General features: G+C 31.8%; 2 protein-coding genes and 1 pseudogene across 2 annotated transcripts; all 3 read left to right on the top strand.

The window, feature by feature from the left end:
* The first annotated feature begins 2490 nt into the window (after window positions 1–2490).
* LOC125817532 (peroxidase 3-like) lies at window positions 2491–4156 on the top strand. Its single transcript, XM_049497075.1, has 4 exons — window positions 2491–2700; window positions 2844–3041; window positions 3169–3331; window positions 3560–4156. The coding sequence occupies exons 1-4, from the start codon at window positions 2491–2493 to the stop codon at window positions 3976–3978; spliced, it is 990 nt and encodes a 329-aa protein (XP_049353032.1). The 3' UTR covers window positions 3979–4156.
* A 7010-nt stretch (window positions 4157–11166) lies between these two features.
* On the top strand, window positions 11167–12832 carry LOC125817533 (peroxidase 3-like). The gene is made up of 4 exons (XM_049497076.1): window positions 11167–11376; window positions 11520–11717; window positions 11845–12007; window positions 12236–12832. The coding sequence occupies exons 1-4, from the start codon at window positions 11167–11169 to the stop codon at window positions 12652–12654; spliced, it is 990 nt and encodes a 329-aa protein (XP_049353033.1). The 3' UTR covers window positions 12655–12832.
* A 6999-nt stretch (window positions 12833–19831) lies between these two features.
* Window positions 19832–21497, top strand: LOC125817535 (peroxidase 3-like; annotated as a pseudogene).
* Window positions 21498–21855: the final 358 nt, after the last annotated feature.

The following is a 21855-nucleotide window of genomic DNA, read 5'->3' as shown; positions in this document are numbered from 1 at the left end:
AATTTCAAGAGTGAAAATTTTCTTTTTGGAATAAGTTATTTCATTGCCCCCCCTTTTTTTACAAAATTTTAGAAATAGGCTTTATAGCTATAATTTTGATAATTGTGCTCCATAATTATAGTTTCGTTTGCTATGGAAGCTGCGGTTCGTATATTTATCTCCATTTGTATATTTCGCTTACGAATATACAAATAGGGTAAGTATAAACAAATTCTGTATTTATATATTTAAGAATTTTTCATAACTTTGTTTGTTCATTTCGCTTGCCAATATACAAATTGTTGTTGTAGATGCATTTTATTATTAAAACAAAATATTAAGTGCATATGTTAGTGGGTATAAATTATGGTAGAAGATGACTATTGATTCTTGTAACCTATATGACCATTAGTTCTTGACTTCTTGTAACTCTCATGGTCATTAGTTTCTTGTAATTCATATTACCATTAGTTTCTTGGAATTCATATTACCATTAATTTCTTGTAACTTATTTAACATCTATTACATTCATCTACCCACATTACTACACCACATTCTACCCATTGATTACATGGAATACTTCTTCACCTATAAATAGTGATGTTTCTTCATTTGCGAAGGGAAGTAAGAAAAATGTTAAGTGTGGAAAATATTGTAGTGGGTAGTAGTGAAAGAGAGAGTTAAGCCAAAGAAAATATTCAAAGTCTTTAACTGTATTCACTATGAAAAAGAGAATATTTATCTGTTGAAGGAAGGTGTTCTTATGTGGAGCTTTGGACTCTTCAACTAATCCGGAGTTGTTTGAGTTGTACAACGTTGTTGGACGGTTGTATCCTGAAGGGGACAAGTCAAGAGTGATACTGTTAGATCGGTGTAGATTATGCCGCAGTGGGCTTGAATCTCCTTAAAGAGAGCGACCTATCCGCACCTCAGCCTAAAAATTTATTCATTCATTTTTTTGTGATGTTATTTTCAACCGTAATTTACTGTATTTGTGGTATATTACACTAACACAAACATGGTAATTTATTACTCCCTATGTCCACTTTTAATTGTCATGTTGCGTTTTTCCAAAGTCAATTTGACTAACTTTCAAAGTTAAATTAGATTACATTAATTTGATATTTTAAACAAAAATTTTAGATATTCAATAACTACACGAAAAGTACTATAAATTGCAATTTTTTGCATATCAATATGATGAAAAAATACATCGTAAAATGTTAGTCAAAGTTCTTATCGTTTCACTCTAAAAAAAGGAAACCATGACAATTGCAGTATGGATTTTTCATAAATTGTATACAAATAGTTAGGATAAGCATATACAAAAGTTTGAATTTATACAATCAGGAATCGAATTATACAAATTCTGGATCTATACAAATCAAGCGAATAGCAAGAATTGGAGAAACTGTAGCCCCAAATTACAATTTTCTTAAACTGTAGCTATAATATCTAATATCGGCTAAATAGTATTATTTTGTATAATTTCCCTGATGGATGAATAGTTATTTTTCCATCGAATGCCTCCAAGACAAACGTGATCTTACTCTTTGCATGGGAGTTAGTTGACTAAAAACTTAAATTAATTAAGACAAAAACTACTATTGGCCTAATTATCTTCTCAACAAACGCAGAATCAATCAATCAATCTTATCAAGGCAGGATTAGTTATATGTAATTGGTTTTTGGTGAAGTTTTTTTTTAAAATTGAATACCACCGTATTCCAACTTTTTAAAAACCTAATCTCTATTATTTTAATTATGCAATTATGTTGATCCTTACATTATGCCTTTCACATCAAAGATGAATAAATAGCAAAAAGTCAGTTTGTCCAGTTCATATATATGTATGTGCTAATTATGCTACGTAGCAGGTACTACTACTACGTGCTAATTATTGAAAAATTGACTTCCACATGCACAATAAACTATGGCGGAATCAAAATTTTCACTACGTGATGTCAAAGTATAAAGAAAGTCAAGTGAACTCAACATATAATATACACATAAAAGTTTTGCCTATTATATATACAATGTAATTTTGAAGCACCAATTGGACATGGGTGGCTCCATCCAGTTGGCGGAACTAAGAAGTGTCGAGAATTAACCAACTCCCTGCGTTAAAAAATTACACGGTGCAAATAGAGTAAAAAGGAGTTTTTTTGAAAAAAATTATATGTGAGTTGTTGAATCTTCTTTAACCTTTAGAAATATTCAAGTATAGTGGTAAAGGAGGTTAAAATTTCTTTTGGTCATATCTATACATATTTTTCTTTCATTTGGTATTTGATCTTTTAAACAATCTTAATATAGGTGTTTGCTTAAGCATCAAAATGATTGAGGTTGGTCACAATAAAAGGAATCTCACTTAATTAGAAGCTCTATTGAAAGAGACATACTATAACTAATCTAATTTCTAGTCCTATAAATTGGCTTTGATCCTCTCTAGTTGATGTGTGACAGAAAGAAAAAAAAATACCAAGGTCTCTTTCACTAGAATTAAAAAACATGTCTTCTTTTGGCTTGGGTCTCTTTGTTATTTGTATTGTAGGTATATTTTTAGATGCTAGTCATGCACAATTACAACTCAATTTCTATGCCAAAAGCTGTCCAAAAGCAGAGAAAATTATTGAGGACTATGTCCACAAGCACATTCCAAAGGCTCCATCTCTTGCAGCAGCGTTATTGCGACTTCATTTCCATGATTGCTTTGTCAGGGTACGTTAATATTTTATCATATGTTCAGATGTTCATTTGAATAGGTCATAAATCGAGTGTCTAAATGAAATTTAATGGGATAAGTTGTCGGTGTATTCTGCTCCAAATTAAGTGTTTCTTTGTTTGCTTTTTTAATTTTGCAGGGTTGTGATGGTTCTGTACTTCTGAATTTCACTTCGAGCACGAAGAATCAGACTGAAAAAGTGGCAATTCCTAATCAAACATTGAGAGGTTTCTCATTCATAGATGGAGTGAAGAAAATAGTTGAAGCTGAATGCCCTGGAGTTGTTTCTTGTGCTGATATTGTTACCTTAGTTGCTAGAGACTCTGTTGTGGTCACCGTAAGTATAAAACTCGAGAAAATAACACACATAAATATTTGGCTATATAACTTAACATCGACTAATTAGTCAGTGTGTACATATAGATTGAACTCGCAGTCTAATTATCTTCTTGTTTGCATGATAGGGAGGACCTTTCTGGAATGTACCAACTGGTAGAAGAGATGGAAAAATATCTAATGCTTCTGAAGCATTGGCAAATATTCCACCTCCAACAAGTAACTTGTCTAGTCTCCAAACATCTTTTGCCAACAAGGGTCTTGATCTAAAAGACTTAGTCCTCTTATCTGGTAAACTAAATTGATGAAGTACATGCACATTTATTTTTATGTTTACTTCGACATATTCCATAATGCATATGCACTACTGATTCGACTGAACGCATATTTTTAAAAGTACAATCAGTTCAAATCTTGAATTTGCTTCTCGTAACAAGCATAACTACACAAAGTTCAAATCCTGATAACAATTTTCATTTTTCAGGCATAACTATAACAGAGGTTTTTTTTAATTTTCAGGTGCTCACACCATTGGAGTCTCTCATTGTTCGTCATTTTCAACACGTTTGTACAATTTCACTGGTGTTTTGGGCACACAAGATCCATCTCTAGATAGTGAATACGCATCCAATCTTAAGGGGAAAAAATGCAAATCAATCAACGACAATACAACGATAGTTGAGATGGATCCTGGTAGTTTCAGGACGTTTGATCTAAGCTACTACAAGCTTTTGCTCAAAAGGAGAGGCTTATTTCAATCTGATGCAGCTTTAACAACAAGTGCTACAACAAAATCATTCATCAACCAGCTAGTTAAGGGTTCACTCGAAGAATTCAACGCGGAATTTGCAAAGGCGATGGAGAAAATGGGAAGGATAGAAGTTAAGACTGGCTCTGCTAGTGAAATTAGAAAACAATGTGCATTTGTGAACAAGTAGAGAACCTATATTTGTACTTAAAATTTCAATTATTTGGCTTTATGTTTGTGTCTTCTTGTTGTTTTTTTGAGGATTATTTGTATTAATGTTCCTTTGTATAGTATGTTTGTTATTCTGCTTTTGTAACTTGATTGGGAGCTTCAAAATAAAATTCTAATGGCAAGAGTCTTTTCTTCTCCATCTTTGTGGTACTAATTACTCCCTCTTATTATTAAGTATATAAGTAAGTATATACAAGGGTCAATACTCTTAAGTTTGACTATGAATTTGATCTAGATTTTTCAGTTTCCTAAAAGTAAAATTTTACTAAAAGTGTTACAAGTCGACATAGCTAATGATTTATCTTTTTAAAAGTTAGAGAAAATTATAGTAAAGGAAAAGTCTATTTGGCCATAGATTTCCTAAGTAATATAATATTTGGGGAAAATTTTGCAAATAGTGTTTGTCCACACAATTTGTCATTATTTGGCAAATATCACAAATTCCCAAATACTAGGTTTTTCTAGTATTTAGGCCAAATCTCATTATTTGAGATCTTTTAAAAATTGAAATTTTACACCAAACTTTTATCTTTCACAAAAACACCCTCTATAGTAGTTGTTTGCGTTGTATTACATATTTTTTTACGTGAACACCAAAATAGTGATGAAATATTCGGTGAATATGAAAGTGATGATATGGTTGTTGATGAAAATGATGAACAATCGGCTCAGAGTAATAAAGTCATGTGCTTTGTCTACTTCACGATGTATGGAATGATGCTTGTTTCACTCACTCTAAACTACCACATTGCTCCAGTGTCACGGACACTACTTGTTATTTGTTGCAACGAAGATCCAATTGACTTGTAATACAAACTTATGGTTAGTTTTGATAGTTTTTAAAACTTGTGGGTATAAATCATATTTTTCTAAAAAAGTGAAATATGTTTCCCAAATACTATGGCCAAACACATGGTGAAATTTCACCCAAATTTTCACCCAAATAATATTTGCCAAAAATATTTGGAAATCTATGGTCAAACGCTAGCTATATATGGGGGATTCTTCCTTACTATGATTTTTCATGTTTTCCTCTTCAAATTGGCTTCTTTTAATATATTTAGATCATATATTTTAAGCAAGAAGAACATATTTTAAGCAAGAGGATGGAGCAGTTGATTTAGTTAACAAATCTAATAACTAGAACTTTTTAAATTTTTTATTTTGTTCAGAAACTATAAGTTGACCTTGAAGAATTTGGTGTAGATAAAGTTTTAAATAAAAGATTAAGTTGCTGGGAAATAATATGAACAAAATATACCTTTTTTTAAAAAATACTTCTCTTTTGCCCCCCCCCCCCCCCCGATTGAAATCCATTCGACGATCTTTTTGATAATTATACTAGTTAATTAGCTAACATAACTATAGTTTGAATTAATTATGACTCACAACTTAATTTTAGTTGTAATAATGTCATTTCTCTTCTCTCTCTCGACTTTCTCCTCTTTTATAGTATACAAATACAAATTATACATGTACATATACAATTATATGTCACATATACAAATACAATTAGTCTCTCTCCACTCTCTGCCCTCTCTCCTCCCTCTCCCAATCTAGCTCGCCTCTCTCCTCTCTTTCCCAATCTCACTCGCCTCTCTCCTCCCTCTCATTATCTCACCTGTCTCTCTCCTCCCTCTCCCAATCTTGCTCACCAGATATACAAATACATATGTATACCAGTTACATATATACAATTATCTGACACATATACATATACAGTCCGTCTCTCTCCACTCTCTGCCCTCTCTCCTCCCTCTCTCATTCTCGCTCGCCAGATATACAAATAAATATGTATATCAGTTATATATATACAATTATTTGTCAGATATACATATACAATTTGATCCTCCCTACTCTATTTCCTCTCTCGCCCGCCTCTCTCCTCCCTCTAACATGTAGCTACGAATCATAATTAGCAAATTATAGCTACAAAGTATAATTAAGTTATTTTTGAGTGACTATAAGCAAAAATCCCCCTATGTAAATAAATAATAGTTATAGTCCAATCATTTCCTCAATTTCAAGAGTGAAAAATTTCTTTTTTGGAATGAGTTATTTCATTGTCCCCTTTTTTTTTTAGAAAATTTTAGAAATAGGCTTTATAGCTATAGTTTTGATAATTGCGCTCCATAATTATAGTTTTGTTTGCTAAGGCGGTTGTCGTTTGTATATTTATGTCCTTTTGTATATTTCGCTTACGAATATACAAATAGGGTAAGTATATACAAATTTTGTATTTATATATTTAAGAATTTTTCAGAACTTCGTTTGTATATTTCGCTTGTCAATATACAAACTGTTGTTGTATATGCATTTTGTTATTAAAATAAAATATTAAGTGCATATGTTAGTGGGTATAAATTATGGTAGAATATGACTATTGGTTTTTGTAACTTATATGACCATTAGTTCTTGTAACTCTCATGGTCATTAGTTTCTTGTAATTCATATTACTTAGTTTTTTGTAACTTATGTAACATCTATCACATTCATCTACCCATATTCTACCCATTGATTATATGAAAGACTTCTTCACCTATAAATAATGGTGTTTCTTCATTGTGAAGGAAAGTAAGAAAAATGTTAAGTGTGAAAAATATTGTAGTGGGTAGTAGTGAAAGAGAGAGTTAAGACAAAAAAAATATTCTAAGTCTTTAACTGTATTCACTATGAAAAAGAGAATATTTATCTGTTGAAGGACAGTGTTCTTATGTGGAGTTTTGGACTCTTCAACTAATCTGGAGTTGTACAAACACATTTATAGAGGCGCGAGTGCAGCCTATGCACTACTAGTTCGACTGAACGCATATTTTTAAAAGTACAATCAGTTCAAATCTTGAATCTGCTTCTCGTAACAAGCATAACTACACTAATTTTAAATCTTGAATTTGGCTCTGGTAACAATTTTCAATTGTTTGGGCATAACTACAATAGAGGTCCTTTTTAATTCTCAGGGGCTCACACCATTGGAGTCTCTCATTGTTCGTCATTTTCAACACGTTTGTACAATTTCACTGGTGTTTTGGGCACACAAGATCCATCTCTAGATAGTGAATACGCATCCAATCTTAAGGGGAAAAAATGCAAATCAATCAACGACAATACAACGATAGTTGAGATGGATCCTGGTAGTTTCAGGACGTTTGATCTAAGCTACTACAAGCTTTTGCTCAAAAGGAGAGGCTTATTTCAATCTGATGCAGCCTTAACAACAAGTGCTACAACAAAATCATTCATCAACCAGCTAGTTAAGGGTTCCATCGAAGAATTCAATGCGGAATTCACAAAGGCTATGGAGAAAATGGGAAGGATAGAAGTTAAGACTGGCTCTGCTGGTGAAATTAGAAAACAATGTGCATTTGTGAACAAGTAGAGAACCTATGTTTGTACTTAAAAATTTCGAATTTATGTTTGTGTTTTGTTATTGTTTTTCTGGGGATTATTTGTATTGATGTTCCTTTGTATATAGTATGTTTATTATTCGACTTTTGTACCTTCATTGGGAGTTTCAAAATAAAATTCCAATGACAACAGCCTTTTCTTCTTCATTTTTTTTGTACTAATTACTCCCTCTTATTAAGAATAAGTATATACAAGGGTCAATTTGGTGTAGATTTTTCAGTTTCCTAAAAGTAAAATTTTACTATAGAGTGTTACAAGTTGACATAGCTAATGATTTATCTTTTTAAAAGTTGAGAAAATTATAGCCAAGGAAATGTCTATTTAATTTCCTAAATAGTAACACTTTCACATATAATGGTAAAAATTTACAGGATACTACATATGGGGGATTCTTCCTTACTATAATTTTGCATGTTTTCCTCTTCAAATTGGCTTCTTTTAATATATATTTAGATCACATATTTTAAGCAATAAGAACATATTTTAAGTAAGAGGATGGAGCAATTGATTTAGACAACAAATCTAATAGCTAGAACTTTTTTTAAATTTTATTTTGGTCAGAAACTATAATTTGACTTTGAAGAATTTGGTGTAGATAAAGTTTTAAATAGAAGATTAAGTTGCGGGGAAATAATATCAAGAAAATATACCTTTTTATATATATAAAAAAATACTTCTCTTTTGTCCCCCCCTGATTGAAATCCATTCGACGATCTTTTTGATAATTATATTAGTTAATTAGTTAACATGACTATAGTTTGAATTAATTATGACTCACAACTTAATTTTAGTTGTAATAATGTCATTCTCTCCTCTTTTATACATATACAAATACAAATTATACACATACATATACAATTATATGTCACATACACAAATACAATTAGTCTCTCTCCACTCTCTGCTCTCTCTCTCTCGCACGCCTCTCTCCTGCCTCTTCCAATCTTGCTTGCCTCTCTCCTCCCTCTCCCAATCTCGCTCGTATCTCTCCTCCCTCTCCCAATCTCACTCGCCTCTCTCCTCCCTCTCCCAATCTTGTTCGCCAAATATACACATACATATGTATACCAGCTACATATATACAATTATCTGACAGATATACATATTCGGTTTGTCTCCCCTCTAACATGTAGCTACGAATCGTAATTAGCAAACTATAGCTACGAGGGATAATTAAGTTGTTTTTGAGTGGCTATAAGCGAAAATTCCCCCATGTAAATAAATAATAGTTTTAGTCCAATCATTTCCTCAATTTCAAGAGTGAAAATTTTCTCTTTTGGAATAAGTTATTTCATTGTCCCCCCCTTTTTTTAGAAAATTTTAGAAATAGGCTTTATAGCTATAATTTTGATGATTGTGCTCCATAATTATAGTTTCGTTTGCTATGGAAGCTGCGGTTCGTATATTAATCTCCATTTGTATATTTCGCTTACGAATATACAAATAGGGTAAGTATATACAAATTCTGTATTTATATATTTAAGAATTTTTCATAACTCTGTTTGTTCATTTCGCTTGCCAATATACAAACTGTTGTTGTATATGCATTTTATTATTAAAACGAAATATTAAGTGCATATGTTAGTGGGTATAAATTATGGTAGAAGATGACTATTGATTCTTGTAACCTATATGACCATTAGTTCTTGACTTCTTGTAACTCTCATGGTCATTAGTTTCTTGTAATTCATATTACCATTAGTTTCTTGGAATTCATATTACCATTAATTTCTTGTAACTTATTTAACATCTATTACATTCATCTACCCACATTACTACACCACATTCTACCCATTGATTACATGGAATACTTCTTCACCTATAAATAGTGGTGTTTCTTCATTTGCGAAGGGAAGTAAGAAAAATGTTAAGTGTGGAAAATATTGTAGTGGGTAGTAGTGAAAGAGAGAGTTAAGACAAAGAAAATATTCAAAGTCTTTAACTGTATTCACTATGAAAAAGAGAATATTTATCTGTTGAAGGAAGGTGTTCTTATGTGGAGCTTTGGACTCTTCAACTAATTCGGAGTTGTTTGAGTTGTACAACGTTGTTGGACGGTTGTATCCTGAAGGGGATAAGTCAAGAGTGATACTGCTGGATCGGTGTAGATTATGCCGCAGTGGGCTTGAATCTCCTTAAAGAGAGCGAGCTATCCGCGCCTCAGCCTAAAAAATTATTCATTCATTTTTTTGTGATTTTATTTTCAACTGTAATTTACTGTATTTGTGGTATATTACACCAACACAAGCATGGTAATTTATTACTCCCTACGTCCACTTTTAATTGTCATGTTGCGTTTTTCCAAAGTCAATTTGACTAACTTTCAAAGTTAAATTAGATTACATTAATTCGATATTTTAAACAAAAAATTTAGATATTCAAAAACTACACGAAAAGTACTATAAATTGCAATTTTTTGCATATCAATATGATGAAAAAATACATTGTAAAATGTTAGTCAAAGTTCTTATCGTTTGACTCTAAAAAAAGGAAACCATGACAATTGCAGTATGGATTTTTCATAAATTGTATACAAATAGTTAGGGTAAGCATATACAAAAGTTTGAATTTATACAATCAGGAATTGAATTATACAAATTCTGGATCTATACAAATCAGGCGAATAGCAAGAATTGAAGAAATTGTAGACCCGAATTACAATTTTCTTAAACTGTAGCTATAATATCTAATATTGGCTAAATAGTATTATTTTGTATAATTTCCCTGATGGATGAATAGTTATTTTTCCATCGAATGCCTCCAAGACAAACGTGATCTTACTCTTTGCATGGGAGTTAGTTGACTAAAAACTTAAATTAATTAAGACAAAAACTACTATTGGCCTAATTATCTTCTCAACAAACGCAGAATCAATCAATCAATCTTATCAAGGCAGGATTAGTTATATGTAATTGGTTTTTGGTGAAGTTTTTTTTTAAAATTGAATACCACCGTATTCCAACTTTTTAAAAACCTAATCTCTATTATTTTAATTATGCAATTATGTTGATCCTTACATTATGCCTTTCACATCAAAGATGAATAAATAGCAAAAAGTCAGTTTGTCCAGTTCATATATATGTATGTGCTAATTATGCTACGTAGCAGGTACTACTACTACGTGCTAATTATTGAAAAATTGACTTCCACATGCACAATAAACTATGGCGGAATCAAAATTTTCACTACGTGATGTCAAAGTATAAAGAAAGTCAAGTGAACTCAACATATAATATACACATAAAAGTTTTGCCTATTATATATACAATGTAATTTTGAAGCACCAATTGGACATGGGTGGCTCCATCCAGTTGGCGGAACTAAGAAGTGTCGAGAATTAACCAACTCCCTGCGTTAAAAAATTACACGGTGCAAATAGAGTAAAAAGGAGTTTTTTTGAAAAAAATTATATGTGAGTTGTTGAATCTTCTTTAACCTTTAGAAATATTCAAGTATAGTGGTAAAGGAGGTTAAAATTTCTTTTGGTCATATCTATACATATTTTTCTTTCATTTGGTATTTGATCTTTTAAACAATCTTAATATAGGTGTTTGCTTAAGCATCAAAATGATTGAGGTTGGTCACAATAAAAGGAATCTCACTTAATTAGAAGCTCTATTGAAAGAGACATACTATAACTAATCTAATTTCTAGTCCTATAAATTGGCTTTGATCCTCTCTAGTTGATGTGTGACAGAAAGAAAAAAAAATACCAAGGTCTCTTTCACTAGAATTAAAAAACATGTCTTCTTTTGGCTTGGGTCTCTTTGTTATTTGTATTGTAGGTATATTTTTAGATGCTAGTCATGCACAATTACAACTCAATTTCTATGCCAAAAGCTGTCCAAAAGCAGAGAAAATTATTGAGGACTATGTCCACAAGCACATTCCAAAGGCTCCATCTCTTGCAGCAGCGTTATTGCGACTTCATTTCCATGATTGCTTTGTCAGGGTACGTTAATATTTTATCATATGTTCAGATGTTCATTTGAATAGGTCATAAATCGAGTGTCTAAATGAAATTTAATGGGATAAGTTGTCGGTGTATTCTGCTCCAAATTAAGTGTTTCTTTGTTTGCTTTTTTAATTTTGCAGGGTTGTGATGGTTCTGTACTTCTGAATTTCACTTCGAGCACGAAGAATCAGACTGAAAAAGTGGCAATTCCTAATCAAACATTGAGAGGTTTCTCATTCATAGATGGAGTGAAGAAAATAGTTGAAGCTGAATGCCCTGGAGTTGTTTCTTGTGCTGATATTGTTACCTTAGTTGCTAGAGACTCTGTTGTGGTCACCGTAAGTATAAAACTCGAGAAAATAACACACATAAATATTTGGCTATATAACTTAACATCGACTAATTAGTCAGTGTGTACATATAGATTGAACTCGCAGTCTAATTATCTTCTTGTTTGCATGATAGGGAGGACCTTTCTGGAATGTACCAACTGGTAGAAGAGATGGAAAAATATCTAATGCTTCTGAAGCATTGGCAAATATTCCACCTCCAACAAGTAACTTGTCTAGTCTCCAAACATCTTTTGCCAACAAGGGTCTTGATCTAAAAGACTTAGTCCTCTTATCTGGTAAACTAAATTGATGAAGTACATGCACATTTATTTTTATGTTTACTTCGACATATTCCATAATGCATATGCACTACTGATTCGACTGAACGCATATTTTTAAAAGTACAATCAGTTCAAATCTTGAATTTGCTTCTCGTAACAAGCATAACTACACAAAGTTCAAATCCTGATAACAATTTTCATTTTTCAGGCATAACTATAACAGAGGTTTTTTTTAATTTTCAGGTGCTCACACCATTGGAGTCTCTCATTGTTCGTCATTTTCAACACGTTTGTACAATTTCACTGGTGTTTTGGGCACACAAGATCCATCTCTAGATAGTGAATACGCATCCAATCTTAAGGGGAAAAAATGCAAATCAATCAACGACAATACAACGATAGTTGAGATGGATCCTGGTAGTTTCAGGACGTTTGATCTAAGCTACTACAAGCTTTTGCTCAAAAGGAGAGGCTTATTTCAATCTGATGCAGCTTTAACAACAAGTGCTACAACAAAATCATTCATCAACCAGCTAGTTAAGGGTTCACTCGAAGAATTCAACGCGGAATTTGCAAAGGCGATGGAGAAAATGGGAAGGATAGAAGTTAAGACTGGCTCTGCTAGTGAAATTAGAAAACAATGTGCATTTGTGAACAAGTAGAGAACCTATATTTGTACTTAAAATTTCAATTATTTGGCTTTATGTTTGTGTCTTCTTGTTGTTTTTTTGAGGATTATTTGTATTAATGTTCCTTTGTATAGTATGTTTGTTATTCTGCTTTTGTAACTTGATTGGGAGCTTCAAAATAAAATTCTAATGGCAAGAGTCTTTTCTTCTCCATCTTTGTGGTACTAATTACTCCCTCTTATTATTAAGTATATAAGTAAGTATATACAAGGGTCAATACTCTTAAGTTTGACTATGAATTTGATCTAGATTTTTCAGTTTCCTAAAAGTAAAATTTTACTAAAAGTGTTACAAGTCGACATAGCTAATGATTTATCTTTTTAAAAGTTAGAGAAAATTATAGTAAAGGAAAAGTCTATTTGGCCATAGATTTCCTAAGTAATATAATATTTGGGGAAAATTTTGCAAATAGTGTTTGTCCACACAATTTGTCATTATTTGGCAAATATCACAAATTCCCAAATACTAGGTTTTTCTAGTATTTAGGCCAAATCTCATTATTTGAGATCTTTTAAAAATTGAAATTTTACACCAAACTTTTATCTTTCACAAAAACACCCTCTATAGTAGTTGTTTGCGTTGTATTACATATTTTTTTACGTGAACACCAAAATAGTGATGAAATATTCGGTGAATATGAAAGTGATGATATGGTTGTTGATGAAAATGATGAACAATCGGCTCAGAGTAATAAAGTCATGTGCTTTGTCTACTTCACGATGTATGGAATGATGCTTGTTTCACTCACTCTAAACTACCACATTGCTCCAGTGTCACGGACACTACTTGTTATTTGTTGCAACGAAGATCCAATTGACTTGTAATACAAACTTATGGTTAGTTTTGATAGTTTTTAAAACTTGTGGGTATAAATCATATTTTTCTAAAAAAGTGAAATATGTTTCCCAAATACTATGGCCAAACACATGGTGAAATTTCACCCAAATTTTCACCCAAATAATATTTGCCAAAAATATTTGGAAATCTATGGTCAAACGCTAGCTATATATGGGGGATTCTTCCTTACTATGATTTTTCATGTTTTCCTCTTCAAATTGGCTTCTTTTAATATATTTAGATCATATATTTTAAGCAAGAAGAACATATTTTAAGCAAGAGGATGGAGCAGTTGATTTAGTTAACAAATCTAATAACTAGAACTTTTTAAATTTTTTATTTTGTTCAGAAACTATAAGTTGACCTTGAAGAATTTGGTGTAGATAAAGTTTTAAATAAAAGATTAAGTTGCTGGGAAATAATATGAACAAAATATACCTTTTTTTAAAAAATACTTCTCTTTTGCCCCCCCCCCCCCCCCCGATTGAAATCCATTCGACGATCTTTTTGATAATTATACTAGTTAATTAGCTAACATAACTATAGTTTGAATTAATTATGACTCACAACTTAATTTTAGTTGTAATAATGTCATTTCTCTTCTCTCTCTCGACTTTCTCCTCTTTTATAGTATACAAATACAAATTATACATGTACATATACAATTATATGTCACATATACAAATACAATTAGTCTCTCTCCACTCTCTGCCCTCTCTCCTCCCTCTCCCAATCTAGCTCGCCTCTCTCCTCTCTTTCCCAATCTCACTCGCCTCTCTCCTCCCTCTCATTATCTCACCTGTCTCTCTCCTCCTCTCCCAATCTTGCTCACCAGATATACAAATACATATGTATACCAGTTACATATATACAATTATCTGACACATATACATATACAGTCCGTCTCTCTCCACTCTCTGCCCTCTCTCCTCCCTCTCTCATTCTCGCTCGCCAGATATACAAATAAATATGTATATCAGTTATATATATACAATTATTTGTCAGATATACATATACAATTTGATCCTCCCTACTCTATTTCCTCTCTCGCCCGCCTCTCTCCTCCCTCTAACATGTAGCTACGAATCATAATTAGCAAATTATAGCTACAAAGTATAATTAAGTTATTTTTGAGTGACTATAAGCAAAAATCCCCCTATGTAAATAAATAATAGTTATAGTCCAATCATTTCCTCAATTTCAAGAGTGAAAAATTTCTTTTTTGGAATGAGTTATTTCATTGTCCCCTTTTTTTTTTAGAAAATTTTAGAAATAGGCTTTATAGCTATAGTTTTGATAATTGCGCTCCATAATTATAGTTTTGTTTGCTAAGGCGGTTGTCGTTTGTATATTTATGTCCTTTTGTATATTTCGCTTACGAATATACAAATAGGGTAAGTATATACAAATTTTGTATTTATATATTTAAGAATTTTTCAGAACTTCGTTTGTATATTTCGCTTGTCAATATACAAACTGTTGTTGTATATGCATTTTGTTATTAAAATAAAATATTAAGTGCATATGTTAGTGGGTATAAATTATGGTAGAATATGACTATTGGTTTTTGTAACTTATATGACCATTAGTTCTTGTAACTCTCATGGTCATTAGTTTCTTGTAATTCATATTACTTAGTTTTTTGTAACTTATGTAACATCTATCACATTCATCTACCCATATTCTACCCATTGATTATATGAAAGACTTCTTCACCTATAAATAATGGTGTTTCTTCATTGTGAAGGAAAGTAAGAAAAATGTTAAGTGTGAAAAATATTGTAGTGGGTAGTAGTGAAAGAGAGAGTTAAGACAAAAAAAATATTCTAAGTCTTTAACTGTATTCACTATGAAAAAGAGAATATTTATCTGTTGAAGGACAGTGTTCTTATGTGGAGTTTTGGACTCTTCAACTAATCTGGAGTTGTACAAACACATTTATAGAGGCGCGAGTGCAGCCTATGCACTACTAGTTCGACTGAACGCATATTTTTAAAAGTACAATCAGTTCAAATCTTGAATCTGCTTCTCGTAACAAGCATAACTACACTAATTTTAAATCTTGAATTTGGCTCTGGTAACAATTTTCAATTGTTTGGGCATAACTACAATAGAGGTCCTTTTTAATTCTCAGGGGCTCACACCATTGGAGTCTCTCATTGTTCGTCATTTTCAACACGTTTGTACAATTTCACTGGTGTTTTGGGCACACAAGATCCATCTCTAGATAGTGAATACGCATCCAATCTTAAGGGGAAAAAATGCAAATCAATCAACGACAATACAACGATAGTTGAGATGGATCCTGGTAGTTTCAGGACGTTTGATCTAAGCTACTACAAGCTTTTGCTCAAAAGGAGAGGCTTATTTCAATCTGATGCAGCCTTAACAACAAGTGCTACAACAAAATCATTCATCAACCAGCTAGTTAAGGGTTCCATCGAAGAATTCAATGCGGAATTCACAAAGGCTATGGAGAAAATGGGAAGGATAGAAGTTAAGACTGGCTCTGCTGGTGAAATTAGAAAACAATGTGCATTTGTGAACAAGTAGAGAACCTATGTTTGTACTTAAAAATTTCGAATTTATGTTTGTGTTTTGTTATTGTTTTTCTGGGGATTATTTGTATTGATGTTCCTTTGTATATAGTATGTTTATTATTCGACTTTTGTACCTTCATTGGGAGTTTCAAAATAAAATTCCAATGACAACAGCCTTTTCTTCTTCATTTTTTTTGTACTAATTACTCCCTCTTATTAAGAATAAGTATATACAAGGGTCAATTTGGTGTAGATTTTTCAGTTTCCTAAAAGTAAAATTTTACTATAGAGTGTTACAAGTTGACATAGCTAATGATTTATCTTTTTAAAAGTTGAGAAAATTATAGCCAAGGAAATGTCTATTTAATTTCCTAAATAGTAACACTTTCACATATAATGGTAAAAATTTACAGGATACTACATATGGGGGATTCTTCCTTACTATAATTTTGCATGTTTTCCTCTTCAAATTGGCTTCTTTTAATATATATTTAGATCACATATTTTAAGCAATAAGAACATATTTTAAGTAAGAGGATGGAGCAATTGATTTAGACAACAAATCTAATAGCTAGAACTTTTTTTAAATTTTATTTTGTTCAGAAACTATAATTTGACTTTGAAGAATTTGGTGTAGATAAAGTTTTAAATAGAAGATTAAGTTGCGGGGGAATAATATCAAGAAAATATACCTTTTTATATATATAAATAAATACTTCTCTTTTGTCCCCCCCTGATTGAAATCCATTCGACGAACTTTTTGATAATTATACTAGTTAATTAGTTAACATGATATAGTTTGAATTAATTATGACTCACAACTTAATTTTAGTTGTAATAATGCCATTCTCTCCTCTTTTATACATATATAAATACAAATTATACACATACATTTACAATTATATGTCACATATACAAATACAATTAGTCTCTCTCCACTCTCTGCTCTCTCTCCTCGCACGCCTCTCTCCTGCCTCTCCCAATCTTGCTCGCCTCTCTCCTCCCTCTCCCAATCTCGCTCGTATCTCTCCTCCCTCTCCCAATCTCACTCGCCTCTATCCTCCCTCTCCCAATCTTGTTCGCCAAATATACAATACATATGTATACCAGCTACATATATACAATTATCTGACAGATATACATATTTGGTTCGTCTCCCCTCTAACATGTAGCTATGAATTGTAATTAGCAAACTATAGCTACGAATCATAATTAAGTTGTTTTTGAGTGGCTATAAGCGAAAATTCCCCCTATGTAAATAAATAATAGTTATAGTCCAATCATTTCCTCAATTTCAAGAGTGAAAATTTTCTTTTTGGAATAAGTTATTTCATTGCCCCCCTTTTTTTACAAAATTTTAGAAATAGGCTTTATAGCTATAATTTTGATGATTGTGCTCCATAATTATAGTTTCGTTTGCTATGGAAGCTGCGGTTCGTATATTTATCTCCATTTGTATATTTCGCTTACGAATATACAAATAGGGTAAGTATAAACAAATTCTGTATTTATATATTTAAGAATTTTTCATAACTTTGTTTGTTCATTTCGCTTGCCAATATACAAATTGTTGTTGTAGATGCATTTTATTATTAAAACAAAATATTAAGTGCATATGTTAGTGGGTATAAATTATGGTAGAAGATGACTATTGATTCTTGTAACCTATATGACCATTAGTTCTTGACTTCTTGTAACTCTCATGGTCATTAGTTTCTTGTAATTCATATTACCATTAGTTTCTTGGAATTCATATTACCATTAATTTCTTGTAACTTATTTAACATCTATTACATTCATCTACCCACATTACTACACCACATTCTACCCATTGATTACATGGAATACTTCTTCACCTATAAATAGTGATGTTTCTTCATTTGCGAAGGGAAGTAAGAAAAATGTTAAGTGTGGAAAATATTGTAGTGGGTAGTAGTGAAAGAGAGAGTTAAGCCAAAGAAAATATTCAAAGTCTTTAACTGTATTCACTATGAAAAAGAGAATATTTATCTGTTGAAGGAAGGTGTTCTTATGTGGAGCTTTGGACTCTTCAACTAATCCGGAGTTGTTTGAGTTGTACAACGTTGTTGGACTGGTTGTATCCTGAAGGGGACAAGTCAAGAGTGATACTGTTAGATCGGTGTAGATTATGCCGCAGTGGGCTTGAATCTCCTTAAAGAGAGCGACCTATCCGCACCTCAGCCTAAAAATTATTCATTCATTTTTTTGTGATGTTATTTTCAACCGTAATTTACTGTATTTGTGGTATATTACACTAACACAAACATGGTAATTTATTACTCCCTATGTCCACTTTTAATTGTCATGTTGCGTTTTTCCCAAAGTCAATTTGACTAACTTTCAAAGTTAAATTAGATTACATTAATTTGATATTTTAAACAAAAATTTTAGATATTCAAAAACTACACGAAAAGTACTATAAATTGCAATTTTTTGCATATCAATATGATGAAAAAATACATTGTAAAATGTTAGTCAAAGTTCTTATCGTTTGACTCTAAAAAAAAGGAAACCATGACAATTGCAGTATGGATTTTCATAAATTGTATACAAATAGTTAGGGTAAGCATATACAAAAGTTTGAATTTATACAATCAGGAATCGAATTATACAAATTCTGGATCTATACAAATCAGCCGAATAGCAAGAATTGAGAAATGTAGCCCCAAATTACAATTTTCTTAAACTGTAGCTATAATATCTAATATTGGCTAAATATATTATTTTGTATAATTTCCCTGATGGATGAATATTTATTTTATCATTGAATTCTCCAAGGCATACGTGATCTTACTCTTTGCATGGGAATTAGTTGACTAAAAACTTAAATTAATTAAGACAAAAACTACTATTGGCCTAATTATCTTCTCAACAAACGCAGAATCAATCAATCAATCTTATCTAGGCAGGATTATGTAATTGGTTTTTGGTGAAGTTTTTTTTTTAAAATTGAATACCACTATATTCCAACTTTTTAAAAAACTAATCTCTATTATTGTAATTATGCAATTATGTTGATCCTTACATTATGCCTTTCACATCAAAGATGAATAAATAGCAAAAAGTCAGTGTGTCCAGTTCATATATATGTATGTGCTAATTATGCTACGTAGCAGGTACTACTACTACGTGCTAATTATTGAAAAATTGACTTCCACATGCACAATAAACTATGGCGGAATCAAAATTTTCACTACGTGATGTCAAAGTATAAAGAAAGTCAAGTGAAACTCAACATATAATATACACATAAAAGTTTTGCCTATTATATATACAATGTAATTTTGAAGCACCAATTGGACATGGGTGGCTCCATCCAGTTGGCGGAACTAAGAAGTGTCGAGAATTAACCAACTCCCTGCGTTAAAAAATTACACGGTGCAAATAGAGTAAAAAGGAGTTTTTTTTGAAAAAAATTATATGTGAGTTGTTGAATCTTCTTTAACCTTTAGAAATATTCAAGTATAGTGGTAAAGGAGGTTAAAATTTCTTTTGGTCATATCTATACATATTTTTCTTTCATTTGGTATTTGATCTTTTAAACAATCTTAATATAGGTGTTTGCTTAAGCATCAAAATGATTGAGGTTGGTCACAATAAAAGGAATCTCACTTAATTAGAAGCTCTATTGAAAGAGACATACTATAACTAATCTAATTTCTAGTCCTATAAATTGGCTTTGATCCTCTCTAGTTGATGTGTGACAGAAAGAAAAAAAAATACCAAGGTCTCTTTCACTAGAATTAAAAAACATGTCTTCTTTTGGCTTGGGTCTCTTTGTTATTTGTATTGTAGGTATATTTTTAGATGCTAGTCATGCACAATTACAACTCAATTTCTATGCCAAAAGCTGTCCAAAAGCAGAGAAAATTATTGAGGACTATGTCCACAAGCACATTCCAAAGGCTCCATCTCTTGCAGCAGCGTTATTGCGACTTCATTTCCATGATTGCTTTGTCAGGGTACGTTAATATTTTATCATATGTTCAGATGTTCATTTGAATAGGTCATAAATCGAGTGTCTAAATGAAATTTAATGGGATAAGTTGTCGGTGTATTCTGCTCCAAATTAAGTGTTTCTTTGTTTGCTTTTTTAATTTTGCAGGGTTGTGATGGTTCTGTACTTCTGAATTTCACTTCGAGCACGAAGAATCAGACTGAAAAAGTGGCAATTCCTAATCAAACATTGAGAGGTTTCTCATTCATAGATGGAGTGAAAAAATAGTTGAAGCTGAATGCCCTGGAGTTGTTTTCTTGTGCTGATATTGTTACCTTAGTTGCTAGAGACTCTGTTGTGGTCACCGTAAGTATAAAACTCGAGAAAATAACACACATAAATATTTGGCTATATAACTTAACATCGACTAATTAGTCAGTGTGTACATATAGATTGAACTCGCAGTCTAATTATCTTCTTGTTTGCATGATAGGGAGGACCTTTCTGGAATGTACCAACTGGTAGAAGAGATGGAAAAATATCTAATGCTTCTGAAGCATTGGCAAATATTCCACCTCCAACAAGTAACTTGTCTAGTCTCCAAACATCTTTTGCCAACAAGGGTCTTGATCTAAAAGACTTAGTCCTCTTATCTGGTAAACTAAATTGATGAAGTACATGCACATTTATTTTTATGTTTACTTCGACATATTCCATAATGCATATGCACTACTGATTCGACTGAACGCATATTTTTAAAAGTACAATCAGTTCAAATCTTGAATTTGCTTCTCGTAACAAGCATAACTACACAAAGTTCAAATCCTGATAACAATTTTCATTTTTCAGGCATAACTATAACAGAGGTTTTTTTTAATTTTCAGGTGCTCACACCATTGGAGTCTCTCATTGTTCGTCATTTTCAACACGTTTGTACAATTTCACTGGTGTTTTGGGCACACAAGATCCATCTCTAGATAGTGAATACGCATCCAATCTTAAGGGGAAAAAATGCAAATCAATCAACGACAATACAACGATAGTTGAGATGGATCCTGGTAGTTTCAGGACGTTTGATCTAAGCTACTACAAGCTTTTGCTCAAAAGGAGAGGCTTATTTCAATCTGATGCAGCTTTAACAACAAGTGCTACAACAAAATCATTCATCAACCAGCTAGTTAAGGGTTCACTCGAAGAATTCAACGCGGAATTTGCAAAGGCGATGGAGAAAATGGGAAGGATAGAAGTTAAGACTGGCTCTGCTAGTGAAATTAGAAAACAATGTGCATTTGTGAACAAGTAGAGAACCTATATTTGTACTTAAAATTTCAATTATTTGGCTTTATGTTTGTGTCTTCTTGTTGTTTTTTTGAGGATTATTTGTATTAATGTTCCTTTGTATAGTATGTTTGTTATTCTGCTTTTGTAACTTGATTGGGAGCTTCAAAATAAAATTCTAATGGCAAGAGTCTTTTCTTCTCCATCTTTGTGGTACTAATTACTCCCTCTTATTATTAAGTATATAAGTAAGTATATACAAGGGTCAATACTCTTAAGTTTGACTATGAATTTGATCTAGATTTTTCAGTTTCCTAAAAGTAAAATTTTACTAAAAGTGTTACAAGTCGACATAGCTAATGATTTATCTTTTAAAAGTTAGAGAAAATTATAGTAAAGGAAAAGTCTATTTGGCCATAGATTTCCTAAGTAATATAATATTTGGGGAAAATTTTGCAAATAGTGTTTGTCCACACAATTTGTCATTATTTGGCAAATATCACAAATTCCCAAATACTAGGTTTTTCTAGTATTTAGGCCAAATCTCATTATTTGAGATCT

Source organism: Solanum verrucosum, unplaced genomic scaffold, assembly GCF_900185275.1.
Source record: "Solanum verrucosum unplaced genomic scaffold, falcon-dt-bn FXZP01000280.1, whole genome shotgun sequence".
In the NCBI taxonomy this organism is placed as follows: Eukaryota; Viridiplantae; Streptophyta; class Magnoliopsida; order Solanales; family Solanaceae; genus Solanum; species Solanum verrucosum.
This window is presented reverse-complemented; position numbering and strand designations above follow the sequence as displayed.